The sequence below is a fragment of the Tenrec ecaudatus genome, chromosome 4 (assembly GCF_050624435.1).
Source record: "Tenrec ecaudatus isolate mTenEca1 chromosome 4, mTenEca1.hap1, whole genome shotgun sequence".
NCBI lineage: Eukaryota > Metazoa > Chordata > Mammalia > Afrosoricida > Tenrecidae > Tenrec > Tenrec ecaudatus.
Window position 1 is genome coordinate 67,942,019 of NC_134533.1, and position 19,167 is coordinate 67,961,185.

Consider the following 19,167-nt stretch of genomic DNA (forward strand, 5'->3'; position numbering starts at 1 on the left):
CTCAGTCCGTGGTCAGACTCTTCTAAGGGGGATCCACCTATTTTCTCCACCATCTGAAAGAATATAAGCATAGCCTCTACCCCTGGTCACCAGCAAGCCTGGTTTCCACACCCCATCGTCGTTCTTCCATCAGATTTTCTCCAGGTCGGCTTTCTCTGTGGGGATGGAAAATGTTTCTCTGCCATAGTTACATTAGAATCTTTTGGAAGTGAAAAGAAATTTAGAGTCAGTATTGCCAAGTGGAGTTTATTGTGTGCTGTCTCACCTTTTGTTTCCCCCTTCTGTTTAAACAGTTGAGTTTTCAGTGTGCCATTTGCTCATTCAATGAGGGCTTGGCCTTGGGGGTTGTAAGGGATCCCTATTGTGTGATGAATACGCCAATCTTGACAAAAACTGTGAAATCTCTTGCTAGTGTAGGCAGGGCCATTGTCTGTCTTTAAGTGTGAAGGAGTGCCCATTACAGTGAAGCAGGCCAGCAAGTGGTGGATGACATATTTCGTGGACTCACCCGCCATGGCTGATGGCTCTAAAAATCCTGAGAAGGTATCTATAGTAACATGCACAGCTCCTAGGCATCCAAACGAGGGTACATGAGTGACATCCATCTGCCAAATAGCACTCAATTGGGCACCACGTGGATTTCCCCCGAGAGGTCCTTCTCTGAGTGAGGCATGCTGGCAGTGAGGGCATTCTCTGACCATCTGCCTGGCTGTGCCCGTGCCAGGTGATATCTATCCCTGAGGCTGGAGGCATTGTTGTGTACTTTTTGATGTTCTGCTTTTGAGAGCTCTAGAGTACTGAATGCCCTTTGTGTTCACATGCCTGCATTGGCATTGCTCAGGGAGATGGGTCCCGGTAACTGTGTGCGTGCTCTCGTGTGTCCTATGAGGAAAGGAAGACAGTGTGTTCTTACCGGGTTCTGTAAAGTGAGGAATAATCTGCCAATGTCAGAGTGTGGATCTACCTTCAACTTCACTGTCTCAATGGAAGGATAGACTTGCACTGTGTAAGCGGAGTCACTGATTATGTTGATAGGCTCCTTCATATCTTTAAATAGTAAAATGATAGCAAATATCGCTGTTTTCCCGGGCAGAGATGCAATAGGTTTGGAAGGAGGGACCCCAGGAGGCTGCCATGCCATTACTGGAGTCGTCTGTGAAGCGAGTGGGGGCTCCTTCAATCGGCTTGCTAAGGGTGCGGGGAGTTTGTCTTAGAAAACCCCAGTCTCCCCGGAAGATAGTGGCAATCTGGCTTTCCAAAAAATTCTGCTAGATCTATTTGAAAATCTGTGGCAAGTTCAAAAAGACTCCTCACTTGAGTGGGAGTGAAAGGCAGAATTATGACTGCAGGATCATACCCACCCAGCTGCCGACAACGGAGTCTGTCTTCTGATATTAGCTGGGCTACTTGCTCCCAATAAGGCCAGATGATCTTAAGACCTGTGTTCCCTAAATGTATCCACTCGAGAGGCATGTCCTCTTGGGCCAGAGTAGCAGTGGGAGTGACTGGAGTGTGAAAAATACTAAGGTGATGCTCTTGTCAGGATCAACTCGATAGATCTTATCCTGGCTGAGCCTCTCCACCAACTGCACCTCCAGGCGAGCCTCAGGGGTGAGCTCTCTGGGACTATTCAGCTGAGATTCCCCCTCCAATATGTCAAATAAGTGTTTAAGTTCCTCTGTGGGGATTCCTAGATAAGGTCTTACCCAGTTTATTTCTCCTAAAGGCTTCTGGAAATCACTTAATGTCTTAAGATGGTCTTTTCTAATCTCAAGTCACTGTGGCTTGATAGTGGTCCAATTTACCACTGTCCCTAGATTGGTGTGGGGACTGGTAGTTTGAGTCTTATCAGGAGCAATTACTAATCCTGCTTGAGAGACAGGCTTCACTGACACGCATATAAGTCTGCTGCAACATGCTATTACTAGGTGCACCTATCAAAAAGTCATCCATGTGGTATATTCTGTACGCCTCAGAGAACAGGCTATTCCTGCATCTTCTGATATAATCCAGCAGTGTGTTCTGTTCCTTGAAAGGGCATATGACAGATTGGCATGATGTGTTCGAGTTCTCAAATGCTAATGTAAGAATAAGATTATCCGCTGGCCCTTTCTCTGCCACATTCTTGTGGACCGCATCCTGTAACCTGGATATAAAATCTGTATAGGGCTCATCACTCCTTTACTTCACTGCTGTGGAACTTGGCTGACTGCTTCCTGATGGAATTGTTTTCCCAAGGCTTTAAGCCAACTTCTCGCACATGTGTGAATGTCTGCTCATTAAACCGCAGTTGCGACTCAACTGTGATGTAGTTCTCATCTCCTAGCAGCTGATGAATCCCTATATCTACACCCTCTTCTGCATTCTTGCGTGCACGTGCAAGGGTTGCTCCAGTCCACAACATTTAATATACATTTAATATTGCAAAGATTCTGAAGGTGAGAGACACATTTTAGTGAGAGCATCCTTCAGTCAGCAGGGAGCCAATATTCAGATTCTTCTAGGGATTTTATCATACGAATAACAAATAGGGAATCTGGACCATAGTAAGATACAGCTTGCTCGAGATCTTTCAGTAGCTTAAAGGGAAAGGCAGTGTGTTGCCATTCTTAAATCTCTAATGGGTGGTGCCCGTCAGGCTGCCTGTCTATAACTCACTTGGGATAAGCCACTCTTAATTCTAGCTCTGCCTCCTGAGCTATGCTCTTCTCTACCTGTGAAAGCAAAGGTGCCTTCCTGCACCCTGCCTCTTTGCTTTTTGCTTCCTCAACCTCACCTTCTATGTTAAATCTCTCCTCATGCTTTTCTTTGTATCTAATCTCACCTCTCCCTCCAGCACTGACTTGCTTGATTGTATTGTGATTCCTTACGCTATACTCTGGTGGTGGCAAAGATGCTTCTACTCTGCTATCTCCTTCTGATTCAGACTTCGTTTTCTCAGCTTGGTTTAAAATCTTCTCATCTGCCTGACACTCATTCTGCCTGCTTCTCACCTGATTTAAGTCTGCATAGCTAGAGGCGTCTCACTACTATGTTGGTCTTGTTCCTTTGCTATATCACCCTGTAGTGGCTCCAACACTGTTTTGATCTGAACCCACAGAACCCAGGTCTTCATGGGTATGCTCTGTCCTTCCCTGTGGGTCTTTCTTAAGTTCATGGCTACCATATCCCAGATCTCCATATCAAAGATTCCTGACTCCAGAAAAGAAGAATTAGATTTCCTTACCAATTGAAGAAACTTCTTCATTCTCTTATTTGTTACCACTATATTTTGTTTCTTCAAGAGGTGGCAAAGCATGATACCATACTCTGTATCCTTGCTCTTTGCCTGACCTATATTCACTCGGACTAAAACCACACTAAAAAAAAAAAAAAAAAAAGAAGTTTTCCTGATTCACCCTCTCTGTCTGATGAGGCCGTACAACTGTTACACGGGATATAACCCAAAAGAGTTATTTTCCTACAAGGCCACACATGATGGGCGCCATATGGGGGGACAGGAGGGTGCCCAACAAATCACAGGTCGTAGGTACAAGTGTACAGCGATAATAAGTAAAGATTATAGTAAAGTCATAGAGAGTATGAGAGATAGGAGAGAGATTGAATTAAAGGAGTCAGACACAATTCATGGTAGCATGCTCACCTCCTGAATGGCCATGATCTTACCAGCCAGGTCCGCACACACCATGGGCCGAGGCGAGGTGGAGCAGGGACCTGGCAGGAGGCTTGAGTACCCAGCAGGAGGCTGGAGGGACCCAACTTTATTGCTAACCAAGGGTTATATTTCCTTAGGGGGTCATGGTTACAGGTAATTACACATTACAGGAAGAGGCAGTATATAGGCATACATATCATAAGAAGGGGAATAATGATATGCATAAGTGTGACAGGAAGGGGATGAGCTAGGGGTATGCCCATAGGAATGGGAGGGACTGGGGGTATACATGTGACAAGATGGGTGGACCCTGGATTCATGATGGTGGACTAACCTTGGTCACCCTTGGGTGGGCTTGACCTCTCTGGGGTTTCCTACAAGGAAACAGACAACTACTATCCTTATCAGAAGGCAGTGGGCCCTACTTGTTGTGGGGCAAACAGCAGTGACTGCTCGCTCTAGGTGGCTGATAGCTCTTAGGGAGAATTATCTCTGATCTACTTCTGATGATCTCCAAGTGTGTAGTCATTCACAAGCAGTGAGGTTTGGCATATATCTGTTTCCAAATTTATACTAGTAGAAAACCCCATCTTTCTGCCATTTAGTGGCTGATGGTTTCAAACAAACAACCTTGGGGAAATCAAAGCTCAGCATGTAACCACTATGCCACCAGGGCTCTAGCAATATCCTAGTGCCGCCTAAATTTTCTTGCCAATGCTGATCCTTTTTCATTAGTGTATCCATGCAGCTATTGGCCTGGCTCCATTTTTAATGTCAGAAAGTGACATATCAGTCAAGGTCCATTTCATTACTAAAAATGTCTTGGGTGTCCTTCTTCTAAAAATGGAGTCGATCTTGTATTGTGGTTTGTCATTATTGGCAAAAGGTATTTTACAACCAACTTCCACTGAGTTTTAAACGACTACCCTGCGTGTGTCAGATTAAAACTTGGGCCCACAGGGTTGTGAATGACTGACTTTTCAAAAGTAGACCATCAGGTCTTTCTTCTGAAGTGCCCCTGGGTGATACAAAGCTTCCACTTTACAGTTAGCAATGCTCATGAACTCTGATGTCATTCTAGAATTTCCCAAGTTCAGAGAGCAGTATTAAAAGAATGACTTTCTCACAAAGGCCTTCTAAGTGTCAGCTCCTTGGTAAGAAGTGTGTAGAGGGAAAAGTGCTGGAGTTAAAGTTTATTGTGCCAACCTGGCCGATAAACACATGAGGGGTTAATTGAAGGGTGGGGGGATAAATGGTTCAGTGAGCCCCATCTTTCTAGTTCTCGGGTCTTTTGCTTTCTAATGATCAGAACAGGGTGCCGCTGCCTTAGCCAGTTCCCTGCTTCAGTTGGCAAGACTCACTTCCTGCAAGACATCCCTGAGGAAAAGCCACATGGGCCAAACCCAGTGCAGCCCTGGGTGCTGGAGCAGCTGTGTGGCGACCCCTGCCAGCACTGAGATGCTTACACATTCACTGATTCAGCTTTCCTCCTGCAGTCGCCATCATAGTGTGTTTTGTGAGATGGAGGAGGACCTTGGGGATTGGTGTTGGACATATGGGTTAATGTTGGACTTGTGGGCTTGGGCAGCACTGGATTGGGGTGTTTTCTTGATGTGCACTTACCCTTTATATAAAACTAACACTTATACATATGAGTGTCTGTGGATTTGTTTCTCTAATGTACCCAGACTAACACATGAGCCTTGAAGATGAATGTCTTTCTTACCATTAAATCCCTTCAGCAAATCTGAGACATCCTTCATTACACATTGAATTCCCTACGTTACTTTGATCAATATTCTCCTTTCACAGAAACTTCTGTAATTTGCTCTCTAAAATTTATTAGATTCCATTTTACCAGGAGCTACCCTTTTATCCTTAAATTACTTCTTTGCAGTTCAAGCTGATATACTCTACCAAATGCATACTATGAACAAGGGATTTTATGACAAGGACAACTAAAATTTAAGAAGACACAGATCTTGCCATCTTGAAGGTTACAATGCAGGAGGTGATAGAGATGTATGCACAGGGGTCTCCATCCACTGAGCCTGAGGTCTCAGCATCTTTTGTACAAAGGCTGCCCAAAAAAGCCAATGATTTCCTATAGTTTACCTACAAGTTGACTTCCCCCAAAACTGGCTTCAATAAAGACAGTCTTTCTTGAAACCCCTTCACAGTGCCCCTGAAAAAAATCCTTGCACTTTAATTTAGAGACCAATCACTTGGATATCCTGTAAAAATTCAGATTCTGACTTAATAGACTAACAGCAAGACATAAGATTTTATAATTCTAACCACTTTCCAGGTGGTACTGGCCAGTGGACTATGTACTACCAGTACCAGCTGGAGAACATACGAAACAAGCTCAGACACATTAAAAAGGGTTTTATGTAAATCACAACATGGTATCATAGCAAATCTGTAGGACAGAATAAAACCAACTACTCTGTAGGATTTCTGAGCCTTGAAATCTTTGAGAGCAGACAAATTCATCTCTGTCAAGAGCAGCTGGAAGCATTGAAGCTCCAGCCCTGTTAGTAGCACAGGGCTTCACAAGACACACACCTGGGGCTCTTTGAAATCAGATTAGGGGGTTAAAAATGTAAGATATTAAATAGAGCCAGAATATTGCACAGGTTTTCCAATAACAGTTCATGTCTGCATTTCTAATTTTTCCTCAGAAGCCTCTCTGGATTCTGATTCTTCACTCTTATGCCTGAAGTTAAATGCCATCAATCTCAAAAACAACAATAAAAATAATCAACATTCATTATGAACTATAGGTATCATTTTCCTTGAAAGGATAAAAATCTGTAGTGAATTCACAGTAAGGTTTAATCAGTTATTTATTTAACTATGTAATGGTAAGTTAAACATCATCAATACGTAGAATTACTACCCTGCTCTCCCAAAGTGGCTTATTATAGAGAAGAGGGGACACCTAGCTTTGCTCCGTCGTGGAGATTTCTGACGTAGTTTTTCCAGGACTTTCACTCTAATTTGTCGACTTTTATACAATATACAATGGGGTTCATCAAGGGTGGCACCAACAAGAATGCATCAGCTATCAGAATAATAGCCAAAGGGGACTTGTGCTTGGCAAAGTAATGCATGGTGGCCAAGTTGATGATGGCTACATAGAAGATGAGTACAGCACAATGTGAGATACACAGGTTGAAGAGTGTTGAGCGGCCCCCCATAGGATGCAATACCCAGTACAGTCTTCAGGATGAACACATAGGAAGAAGCAATAAACACACTGTCTGACATCATGCAGAGTGCAGAAAACAGACCAAGGTAAGTTAACCCTGTTGTGGGAGCAGGCCAGCTTCATGACATCCTGGTGGAGGCAGGAGGAATGTGATAGCAGGTTTTTATTGCAGCACCTAAGTCTCTTTACAGTGAAAGGAAGGGGAAGCATGAGGAGAATGCTCTTGATGGCAAATGATAGTCCAATTTGTACAACTCTGGAGCTGGTGAGGATAGAACTATATCTCAGGGAGTAGGGAATGGATATAAAGTGACCAAAGACCGGATTAGGAGCACAGAAGACCCCATGACTATGAATCCATGGATGAAAAATTCTTGGACAATGCATGCATCCGAAGAAATTCCCATAGCATTGAACAAGAAGATTCTCAGAACAGTGGGGAGAGAGGAGAGAAACAGACCCAGGTCAGAAAATGGCAGCATGGACAGGAACTGGTACAGGAGCTCATGTAGAGAAGTCCCTGTCCTGAAGACAAAATGGTTGCAATTGCCCAGGATGACCATGAGGTACATGAGACAGATAGGAATGGAGACCCAAATGTGCACATGTTCCACTCCTGCTATCCCAAGAAGTAGGAATGTGGAAATTTCACCTTCTGAATTGTTGAGAGGAGTCATCATAGATGCGTTTTTTATTTCTCTGCTCCAGAGTCTATAACCACATGCCCAAGAGACAGAAATTGTCTCTTAGTTACATCTACTGAAACTCCAGGGTTCACTAGGTAGAAGAAAGTCCCCATCTAATACAGCTAGCTCATCCTTGAGGGTCAAGAAACATTGTAGTAAATCTTAGCTATACAAAAGCTATGAAACAAATTAAATAGACTGCTCATAGAATTTATCTGGAATGTTTATGATCTTCAGATCTATCTTTATCCCTTGAAGTATGAGCTAACAGCTCTATATCTTAGACATATTAAGATATCTTGATATCATCTTTTATCTACTACTGATTGAAGTCTATACATCACATAAGCTGGGTTGGAATAAGCTGACATTTAGCAGACCTCTATTACCATGGGAGGAGCCAATGCTCAGGTGCTCAGACAACCACAGACGCTGCAATAGCAGCAGGAAGTAAAGGAGGCTGAAAACTTATATTGTGTCTTGTGAGGCATATGTGTGGAAATATAAATTTGGGCTACAATAGAAGTTAAGAGAATATAATCAATGGCTACATTTAGCCTACATCCACTTTTGAATAATCTGTACACAAATAATTATTTTTATTTGTGTATTTATTTATTTGTTTTATACTTTAAAAGAGTTATATTACATGACCATCACCCCTCATCAGTCCGTTTGTCCTATCTAGGTGGCTTCCATTTTGCTTTGAAACTGGAAGAAATGCCACCGTTATTTCAAATACCAGCAGCGTCACCAATGTGTACAAATATCAGCTGAGCTTCCAGATTAAGACAAAGTAGGAAGAATGAATACATGCATTATTTCTGAAAAAGAAACCAGTGAGAATTTTATTATTATCATCAGTTGAACATTATATGTTTAGTACTAGAGGATGAGGCCCTCATCTGGGGGGCAAAGGGGCACTCAAAATATGACTGAGTAAGAGCTGCCTCCTCAGAGCAGAGTTCAATTTAAGGATATGGATGGAGCAAAATATTCAGGATCTTTAATTATTGATGTGCCATGACTCAATCAAAAGTTGCAAATACTAATTATCAAAAGGAATGTTTCAAGATAAAGTACAATGCTGCCATTGGTAGGATAAGACCCTATATTTATAAGAAAGACGGGTAAACATGACTATTATTTACATTTGAGCATCAACTACCAAAGTCAAGGATGAAGAACTTGAAGAACACAATCAAATTCTCCAGTTTGAAATGTATCAAGCATACCTCAAAGATGCACTGATAATTTATTGTGATTGAAGTGTGACAAGTGGAAATAAGGAAGAAGAACTGAGAGATGGAAATTGGGGGCCTAGTGATATGACTGACTCTGGACAGTGCTTGAGGAATTTACAAATACCTTTTTACCAAAACGTAAGTGGTCACCACTGTCCAAGTGGACTTCACCATATGGAATGTAAATGAATTAAATGTACTACAGCTATGGAAAGAAGCAAATGGAGAAGCTTAATATCATCAGTGAGAACACAGACAAGGACTACAGAACAGAGCCTTAGTTGCTGAAAAGCAAGTTCAAGTTGAATCTGAAGAAAATCAAAACAAGTTCATCAGTCTCAAAACCAAAGTCGTTGCCATTGAGTTGATTTTAACTCTTAGTAACCTAATAGGACAGAGTAGAACTGCCTCTTTGGGGTTTATAAGACTTGAAACCTTTATAGGAGTAAACAGCCTCATCTTTCTCCTGCCGGGTGGCTGGTAGTTTTAAACCATTGAATCTGTGGTTAAAAACTGAATGTATAGCCCAAAAAACTGCCCAAATACAACCTTCAGTAGACCCAACTTGATCAATAAACATCAGCAAGAGAAATATAACTTATTTGAAATATATTGAAAAAATTATTCAAAAAATATTGAAGTTACAAATAACTTCATTTGATTTGGGTCCACATCAATGCCAAGGGATGTAGCAATCGAGAAATCAAAGAGCAATTACATTGGATGAAACTGCTGCAAACACCTCTTTGACGTTGAGAGAGCAAAGATGTTGCTTTGACGCCTGAGGCTCACCTACCCAGACATACTGTGTGCAATTGCCCCGCGCGATTAGGCATTGGGCTCTGGTCCTCAGAGTTGGCAGTTAAAAGCCAGCAGCAGCTCTGCAGGAGAAAGACTGGGCTTTCTGATCCCGTGAACAGTTGCAGTCTCAGAAACCCACGGAGGCTTGCTGTGAATCAGTAGTGACTCAATAGCAGGGAGTTACATGCTTTTGAAAGCTGGACAGTGAAGAAGGAAAGAAGGGGTGCTTTGACGGATGGCGTTGTCAAAGAATGCTGAATATGCCGTGGATTATCAGAGAAGGAACCAATGGTCTCGGAAGAAGCACAGGCAGAACGCTCTTTACGAGTGATGGTGGCGAGACTTCATCTCCAATACTGCGGACACGAACTGCTGTCAGGAAGGCCAGCCCTTGAGGAGGCCATCACTCTTGGTGAAGAGGAGGGTCAGTGAAGAAGAGCAAGGCCTACAATGAGACAGACTGACACACTGGCAGGAACGCGGAGCTCAAGCCTCGGGAGGACAGTGAAAATGGAGCGGCCTGAACACTGGTTTCAGCTCTGTTGTATGAAGGATCCCTCTCAGTCAGAACCTACTCAACACACAACACCGAGAGCAACTATCAGACGAAAATAACAAGAAGGAGGCGAAAAGTAATAGACACGGAAAAGGAATGAGGCCCAAAATAAGTCTAAAACATTTACGTTCTAGTCATTTTCATAATACTTTTTTGCATCCTTGCGCTAGAAAATTGTGCATGTTAAGCATGATTTGCAAATCTGTAGTGAATGATTTCATGTTTTTCCATCGCAACAGAGGCTCTGTTAAGTATGGCTGTCTCTTTCCCAAACCCAGAGCACCTTCCTGTAGAATTCACACCTGCTTTCAAATTTGCGATCCCTGAGGGGTGGGGTACTAGGAGCAGGGTTAGCAGGAGCTGTGCACCTTACTCACTGTGCAGTCTGGTCCTGCCTGTGGATCAGACTCCCCAATAACGCAGCTGATAGTTCTCCCTTGCCAGGAAAGTGAGGTTTACAAATGATGAACATGATAATGCACCGATCTGCCCTGGGATTGTACATCACTAAAGTGGACCACTTAGAAAAGTTCATGTCTGATGACTTTACTGAAAAATTTTCAATGCTAATTTAAGTAACTGAAGAAATGAGCTATTCTTAAAGCGTTATTCCTTAAGCCTGTTAATTTTGCAAATGAAAGTTTCACGTGTGTCAGAGTAGAATTGCACTCCATAGAGTTTTCCGTGACTGACATTTTGGAAGCAGATCGCAGAACTTTTCCCCAAGGTTCTTCTTGATAGGCTGAAGCTGCCAACCTTTCAGTCAACAAATGAAAGCATTCGTCCCAGGACATGGGAGTCCCAAGAGTCTTAACAAACTCAAAGCAACCAGTTGGTAAATTAGGTTTTCATACAGAGAACACTATACTACAGAAACGCACTTTTATAGAGTCAACACTGACTCATAGAGACCCTACAGGACAGGGTAGAACTGCCCCCTGTGAGTTTCTGAGACTGTAGCTGTTTACAGGAGTAGAAAGTCTCATCATTCTTCCACAGAACCACTGGTAGTTTTTAACTCGTGACCTTGTGGATCACAGTCCAGTTAGCATGACCAGTATGCCAACTGGGCTCCTTCTATTTCACATATGGACCCTCAATCTTTTAGCCATCAACTATTTCCCAAATGTAGCTTGACTTCTAGGGTTGGTAACCCCCTTACTAAACTTCACCTCCATCTTTCTGAAAAGCAGTGGTTTGATCTCTATACATTACACAATCTTTACTGGCAGACATAAAATCATCCAAGGGAAATTCATTTCTGATCTCTAGGGCACCTACCAAGATCCTGGATACTTTATTCCAACAGAAGGATGGAAGAGCCTAGATTACTACAGGTCCTTCAGCTTCTCTGCTCCAACATTCTGTGGGAGAGCCACCCACTTATTTAGATGTCCGTATACTCCTCTATCAAAGGCAAAGCCTCCTGAGAATTACAAATCACCTATTCCAGGGGGAATAATGACTATACTTGCTTCATCAGTGCTGTTCTCGTAAGAAAATTTAGAAAGCATGCTCCTAAATTAACTCTTATTCTGCTCCCACAGTGAGTACTGAGTGTAGCTTATTGAGGATAGTCAGCCTCACATGTTGGCAATGGCACAACATATCGAGGAGTGGCTCTATCTACAAGTAAGTGTATCCCATAAGAGAATTCATCTAACATTAGCAGAGGTCAGAGATAGGCAGACCTTAAACTGAATCCTGGTGTGTTCTGTTTGGTCACTCAAATCTCTAAATTAATTTAATTTGTGCTATTGAGTAGTTTCTGGAATCACGGTGACCCTAAAAGACAGAGTATAACTGTTCCATAGGGTTCCCTAGGGGGAAAACTTAAGGGAAATTTTTTAACGAATTTTTAGCGAAGTAGCTGGTAGGTTCAAATATACCCATCTTTCATTCTGCATTTGAGGGCTTCATCATTACCCCAGTAGGCTTTTTAGTAGGTAGTAAGCTCAAACATTTTCCATAGGCTCTTCCTTTCTCTTTCCTTTCCTTCTGACTTCACATTTTTATAAGCACCTGGAGCTACCTAATCTCACAGGACCTGAAAAAGAATATCCAACGTTGCACACTGTGGTAGTTATATATAATTTGAGGATTAAGAGGGAAGGGGTGGAGTCTAGTCTGTCAACCGGGTCATAGCCAATGAAGCCTCTATTTGGGCATGGTCTTCTTCTGAGGATTCTGGGAACTCCTGTATTTCCTCTTACAAGGTGGGAGACACTCTCTCTCTGCTCACTCCCTTTGAGACCCTCTACTGACAAGACTCAAGACTCACTCTCTGAGGGACATGTTACTGACAAGACACATAGCACTCTGCTGATAGACCCCTGTGCCCTTGGAACTGGAGGAGCCATGTGGAGACCCCTGCCAGTGCTGAGATGATTCTAACACCACTGGATCCACAAGACATTGTACCCACTGGCCTGTGATATTCCTGATTTGTATCATTGCATGTGCATCATGAGTCTGAAGAGGACTTTGTAGATTGGTATCAGATAGGGGATAATATTGAACTTATGGACTTGATGTGGAGTGAGCTGGGATGTTTTCCCAATATTCAACTGCTCTTGTATATAAAGCACTTTCTTATACACACATGAGTCTCCCTGAATTTATTTTTCTAGACTTCCCAGAGGAACACACACACATTCCCTCAACATTAGAAGAGAATGCCAATTTTTAGTCAGCCCACCTCCCTCACAGTAGGAAATCAAGAAAAGGTATAATTCTGTTGGTGTGTTGTAGGGAACATTTAATTTTCATATATATATATATATATATATGAAAATTATATATACTCGTGTATAAACTGAGTTTTTCAGCACATTTTTAATGCAGTTTTGTGGTAAAATTAGGTGCCTTGGCTGAAATACAAGTTGGCTTCTACTTGAGAATGTACAGTTATTGGAAACAAAGTCTAGCAAAGAGGCATATTAGACCAATGGATCTGGAATCTTGACTCTGATTCTATCAACTAGAACTGTAAAGGCAATTGAGTGGGCTGTCTCCTTTTATCTGCAGTGGAGCCCATGAAAGAGAAAATTGAGACTAGGACATCCAACTGGTAATTCTAGATGATGCATTGAAAGCCACAGAGTTCTATACGAATACTTAAAGCAACTGTTATCCCTTTCAGTCTTGTACATCATTTAGTTTAAAAACATCAGGCTCTGGATTTAACTAAAAGGGTGGCAGAGGACAAAGCAGACCAAATATCAGTAGTTGTTTTCTTTTTTATTAATCCTTTCATTGGGGTACTCTTACAAATCTTATAACAACCCATCATTCAATTGCATCAGGCACACTTGTACATATGTTGCCATCAACACTCCCAAAACGTTTTCTTTCTACTTGAGCCCTTGGTCTCACCTCCTCCTTTCCCCCACCCTCCCACTCTCTGAATCCTTGATCAATTATATATTGTTATTATTATTTCGTGTCTTACACTGTCCATTTTCTCTCTTCAATCACATTTATGTGATTCATTCCCTTGGTGGGGGGGGGCTATATATCCAACTTTGTGATGGGTTCCCCCTTTCTCCACTTTGTCCCCAACCCCACTGCCACCTTCCCCTGACACTCATGATATCGCTATTCCCACCACTGTTCCCGAGGGGTTTATTTGTCTGGAATTCCATGTGTCAAGATCTCTTATTTGTACCAATATGTGTACTCCGGTCTAGCTGTCTCTGTAAGGTAGAATTGGGTCATGGGAGTGGGGGGAGGAAGATTCAGAAACCAGAGCAGTGATTCTCAAACTTGCTAATGCGGCAACCCTTTAATACAGTTCCTCGTGTTTTTGTGCCCACCCCTCCAACCATGAAATTATTTTCATTGTTACTTCATAACTATAATTTTGCTCCTGTTATAAGTTGAACAACCCCTATGAAAGGAACATTCGACCCCCCCACAGGAGTCACAACACACAGTTTGAGAACCGCTGACCTAGAGGAATGATGTGTGTTCCATCAGTGCTGTATGGCACCCTGGTTGAGTTGTCACTTCCTTGTGACCCTTCTGTGAAGGGATGTCCTATAATCTACAGGTGGGCTTCGTGTCTCCACTCTGACCTCCCTGTTTCACATCAATATAACGGTTTGTTTGGGATCTTTTGATAACTGATTCCTGATCCCATCAACAATTCAAGATTACACAGAATGGTGTCTACCATGTGGGATTATTTTCCTCCCTGCTAAGTGGCTACTTGTTTAATTTCAAGCCTTTAAGACCCCAGATGTTACATCTTTTGATAGCGGGGTACCATCCGCTTTATTCACCACATTTGCTTATGCACCCATTTTGTCTTCAGCTATGGTGTCGGGAAGGTGAGTATCAAATGGTGTCAGGTATGCTCTTGTGTTTAGAGAGGCCTTGATTAGAGGCCAAAATTCTGTCTGCTATCTTAATACTTGACATATAACATAAGTACATTGACCTCTATCCCTTTCATTATAAATTAACACATTTACATTTATGCATGCCTATAACTATACCTCTATAAATAGCTTTGCCTCCTACTTCTTTCCTCTATTTCGTTTCACCTTCCTCCTGCCCCATGCACTATATTGCTCACCCTCCATTAAGCTTTCAGCAATTACTCTCAGATACATTGCACTTGATCAAACCCCACCAGGTATTAAACACCCTGTTCAACATCAATTTTAGATCACTTGTTCTTCCCTTCTCCTTGAGCTTATTGGCTCCCTACTCCACATGGCCCCTCCGGACCCTATCCGCTCCCATGACCCCACAGAACTGCTGGTCCAATTGTTTTCTCCTCATTGTTTCTCAATCAATCAGCCTATTGCTTCACAAAGCTTGTGCAGGAAATGTTATTGTCACTTAGGGAGAAAATGGCTTATATACAGAAGGCATTTCAGAAACTTCAGAATTGTGCGAGTAAGAATCAGGTGAACCATTGTGGGATCGAACTTTGAAGTTGTTAGATGCTAGGCAGCAGAGAAAGCAGAGAAAAGTTATGTAAGGATATGTTGACCAAGAAGGGGATTTACTAATATGAATTCACTCATCCATCATTTAATATTCAATATTATGGCAATGATACTTGAAAACTGTGCTCATACACTTATTGAATGGTTGTTTGAATCTTGAACATGATGTTGGCCTGTAACAGTTAGGTGGAAGTTTAAGAATGATCTGGAATAATATAAAGGTAGTGCTGGTTAGTGTGAAATTTTTTAAAGTGTAGTATCAGAAAATTAGCTTTAAAATGATATGTATAATGCATTTGCAAGAGGGAATCTGGTGTTTTAATAGTTGATATATTGGAGCCCTGGTGATGCAGTGGTTATGCAGTGGGCTGTGATCTGCATGGCCAGCAGTTCAAAACCACCAGCAGCTCTGTGGGAGAAAGACTGTGCTCTCTACTCTCATCAGCAGTTAGAGTCTCAGGAGCCACAGAGGGTCAATGCGAGTCAGCGGTGCCTCTGTGGCAGGGGACTTAGTTGGTTTGTTTGTTTGAGCAGCAACCAGCTGTTCATGTTGGGCTCCACATTGAAAGCTGCTCCATGGGATTCTGAAGCCACATGGTAGCACTGTGGAGAGCAGCAAAACTAGAATGGCCATCAGGTAACCAAACCCAAGAGAAGTGCGTGGACCTCTGCAGGTTGCTAAGTAGCTTTACCCAGGAGCTCGAACAAGTAACTTTGGGATAAAGGAAAACATACAATTGAGAGATCACAAGAAACACAGAAAAGACTGAAAAACCATTTCACCTGCACAAGGCACAGTCGAGTTATAATGATGGGTATTTTAGAATTCACTCTATAGTGTCAGTATTTTAGAAACATGCAACAGAGATTCCAAGTTCTGAGAAAAACAATCAAATTTATTGGAGTGTTTTTTGCGTGTCATATAAAAGAGAACAACAGACTTATTGACAAAATTTCTCATATTAAATTGCAATACTATCCATGGTCTGCATGAATAATTTATGCATACCTTTGCTGCTTACAAATATGAATTACAGTTCACACACATGGTCTCATTTGATCTTGCAAATAAAATCAGAGTTTTGGTAGTACAAATATGGACTTAAGAAACTCTGGTAGTGTAATGGGATGCACTCAACTGCCAAGGGGCAGAGTGTGAGGTTCAGACCCACAACCTCTCTGCAGCAGAAAAACATGGCAATCTTCTTCCAGAGAGATTTGTAAGTTTGGAAGCTTAGGGAACAAACCTATGAGACAAGTGATCCTCCAGGATCACTATAAATAGGAAACATGATAGCAGTGGGTTAATATAGACTTGCTGAGAAGAAAATAGATTCAGGAAATTACACTGGATAGCTTGTAATTTGCACACCTTAAATTTGAAAGCATGTCTAGGCACCTTGGGGATAAACACTCCATCCTATGTAGCACTCCTTCATAAAGGACCCTGTCTCTACGTGTGTTAACTGATATTTAGATTTGACCTTGCTTCCGATTTATGACCTTGATAATTGCCTTTTGAATCTGCTTAGTCTTCACACTGTAGATGATAGGGTTGAGCACGGGAGGGATTAGCAGGAAGACATTGGCCATGATGGTGTGAACAAAGGGAGGCGCGGAATGGCCATAACGATGAACGAGAGACAGGCTGATGAGGGGTATGTAGAAGATGGCAACAGCACTGATATGGGAAATGCAGGTGTTGAAGGCTTTCTGCTGCTCCTCCGAGGAAGCGATGCTGAGAACAGCCCGGATGATCAAGACGTAGGAGAGTAGGATGCAAGGACAATCAAATCCTGTTGTAGAGAAGAGTGCAAACAGGCCGAGAATGCTGTTGATTCTGTTGTCAGAACATGAGAGCTGAATGAGATCAACATGGTAGCAGTAAGAATGGGAGAGGACCGTGGACCCACAGAAGGACAATCTCTTGACAAAGAGCACAACTGGCAACATGACAGCAACATTCCTGATCAGCATGCTCAACCCAATATGGACAATTCTCACATTGGTGAGGATGGTAGTGTAATGCAGTGGATTACAGATGGCCACAAAACGATCAAAGGCCATGGCCAGCAGAACTCCAGACTCCATGAAAGTAAACCCATGAAGAAAGAACATCTGTGCAATGCAGGCATTTAAGTTGATCTTTCGGGCTTGGAACCACAAGACACCAAGCGTCGTGGAAAGGGTGCACAAGGACAAGCCCAAGTCCGTGGCTGAAAGCATGGAGAGGAAGTAGTACATGGGTTCGTGGAGGCTCTGTTCACGGAAGACCACAAAGAGGATCATGCTGTTCCCAGAGATGGCGAGCACATAGAGCAGGCACACGGGGATAGATATCCAGGCCTGGGCCGTTTTCATTCCTGGAATACCCGTCAGGAAGAAGATCACAGGCTGAACATTGGTGCTATTGAGGGCCAACATAGTGATGGACTGAGAAGACAGAGATGCTTCAATAGTTGTACACAACAAACTAACAATCACATATAGCTTATTACCTAGAATATTTTGCTGGTTCTCAAAGATTCACTGAGTAACTGTTGGTTCACTCCTAAGACTGTTGTGGTTAATTACTGCTAATTCTTTAAGAATTTGATTATTTTCTGAGTTTCCTAGAGCTGTATACTTCTCTCTTCACCTCTTTTCACTCATTCAAATTATGTCGCTAACTGAAGTCATTCTCATAAAATTGTCTTAAGCATAGTAAAGCAATAAGCTTCTTTGGTTCTAACAAACAGCACGAGTAAATTCTCTCTGACTGTAAAAAATTCCAGGTAGAATATCTCAACAATAGGATGATAAGTCTGGTTTCCAGTACTGTTTGAAAATAAATTATTGATTTTGAAATAAAACACTAAACAAACCAAGTCTCATTTGAGATGTGGCATTATATATGCTAGAACATATATAGCAGGATGTCAGAATACTTCAGAGACATTCATGTCAATATGTGTATTGATAAAATGGTCTAAGTACCTTAAAATAGAACTGTAGCTCCCTTTTGTTGAAAGTATTGTGTACTGTAATTTTGTTCATATAATTACTGTTGGAGGTACATTGAAGAGTATGAAACTTTCTGATGAGGAATCTAAGACTCAGAAAAATTAAATAATCATCCAATGTTGTCTTTATAAATAGTAATTATTGAGAGAAATCCCTGCTATAAAATGGGGAAGAGAAATGAAATGACTACCAAATGAAAGGAAAGAAAAGACAACATGGAGGCAGGAAGAGAGAGAGGGAAAATGAAGGAACGGAGGGAGAGAAGAAATACAGGAGAAAGAGAGGGGGTAATTGTAATTGTTTTAATATACAGTAAGCATGATAACATGCTGAATATTAACACAGGCTATGATTGCAACACAGAGAATAGTAATAGCCAATATGCCTTAAATCTGCCTGAAGTAAGTGCTTTGCATGCATAAAATCATCCAATCATAATATTTCAATGAAATAAAATTATGACCCCTGATTTACCTATGCAACACTGGTGCTTGAAATTATTAAGTAGTAGCCTCAAGGATGCAGCTGGGAAATAGAGGAGCAGAGGGTGGAAGCCTGGGGTCTGACCCTGACATCGTTACTCATTCAGGGTAAGCAATACAAAGGAGGTACCCTTGTTTTTTTCTGAAAACCTGAATCTTCAGTAATAATCTTCAGTAATGTGCATTCTCCCATTAACTAATGATTATATTCAGTTCAAAGCATTGCCAATCAATGGCACAGAAGTTTTCATAGATCATAACAGATACACTCTAAAATGTACTATACACTATTGATGTGCAATTATATTTAGTTCAGTCTTGAAAAAGATAGACATTTTTTGCTTAATATAACAAAATAAAATATAAAACTATACCAATTGACAAAGCAAAATACTGTTGAAGATTTGTTGTTGGTGTTGTTAAATAACCAAAACACTCACTGCCAAAAAGCCAATGCTGATTCATAGCAATCCTATAGAAGAGGGTAGAATTGTCCCTGTGGGTGTCTGAGACTTAAACTCTTCACAGGAGGACAAAGCCTTGTCTTGCTCCCCTGGAGATGCTGGCA

General features: G+C 41.8%; 1 protein-coding gene and 1 pseudogene across 1 annotated transcript; both read right to left on the reverse strand.

Annotated features, from left to right (window-relative positions):
* Positions 1–6,553: 6,553 nt before the first annotated feature.
* On the reverse strand, positions 6,554–7,549 carry LOC142445901 (olfactory receptor 51A7-like; annotated as a pseudogene).
* Positions 7,550–16,587: 9,038 nt separating this feature from the next.
* Positions 16,588–17,556, reverse strand: OR51F2 (olfactory receptor family 51 subfamily F member 2). Its single transcript, XM_075548621.1, has one exon. It carries the CDS (start codon positions 17,536–17,538, stop codon positions 16,588–16,590), a length of 951 nt encoding a protein of 316 aa, XP_075404736.1. The 5' UTR covers positions 17,539–17,556.
* Positions 17,557–19,167: the final 1,611 nt, after the last annotated feature.

Coding starts and splice junctions, on each gene's coding strand:
- OR51F2 (XM_075548621.1), bottom strand. CDS start 17,538: ATGTTGGCCCTCAATAGCACCAATGTTCAGCCTGTGATCTTCTTCCTG.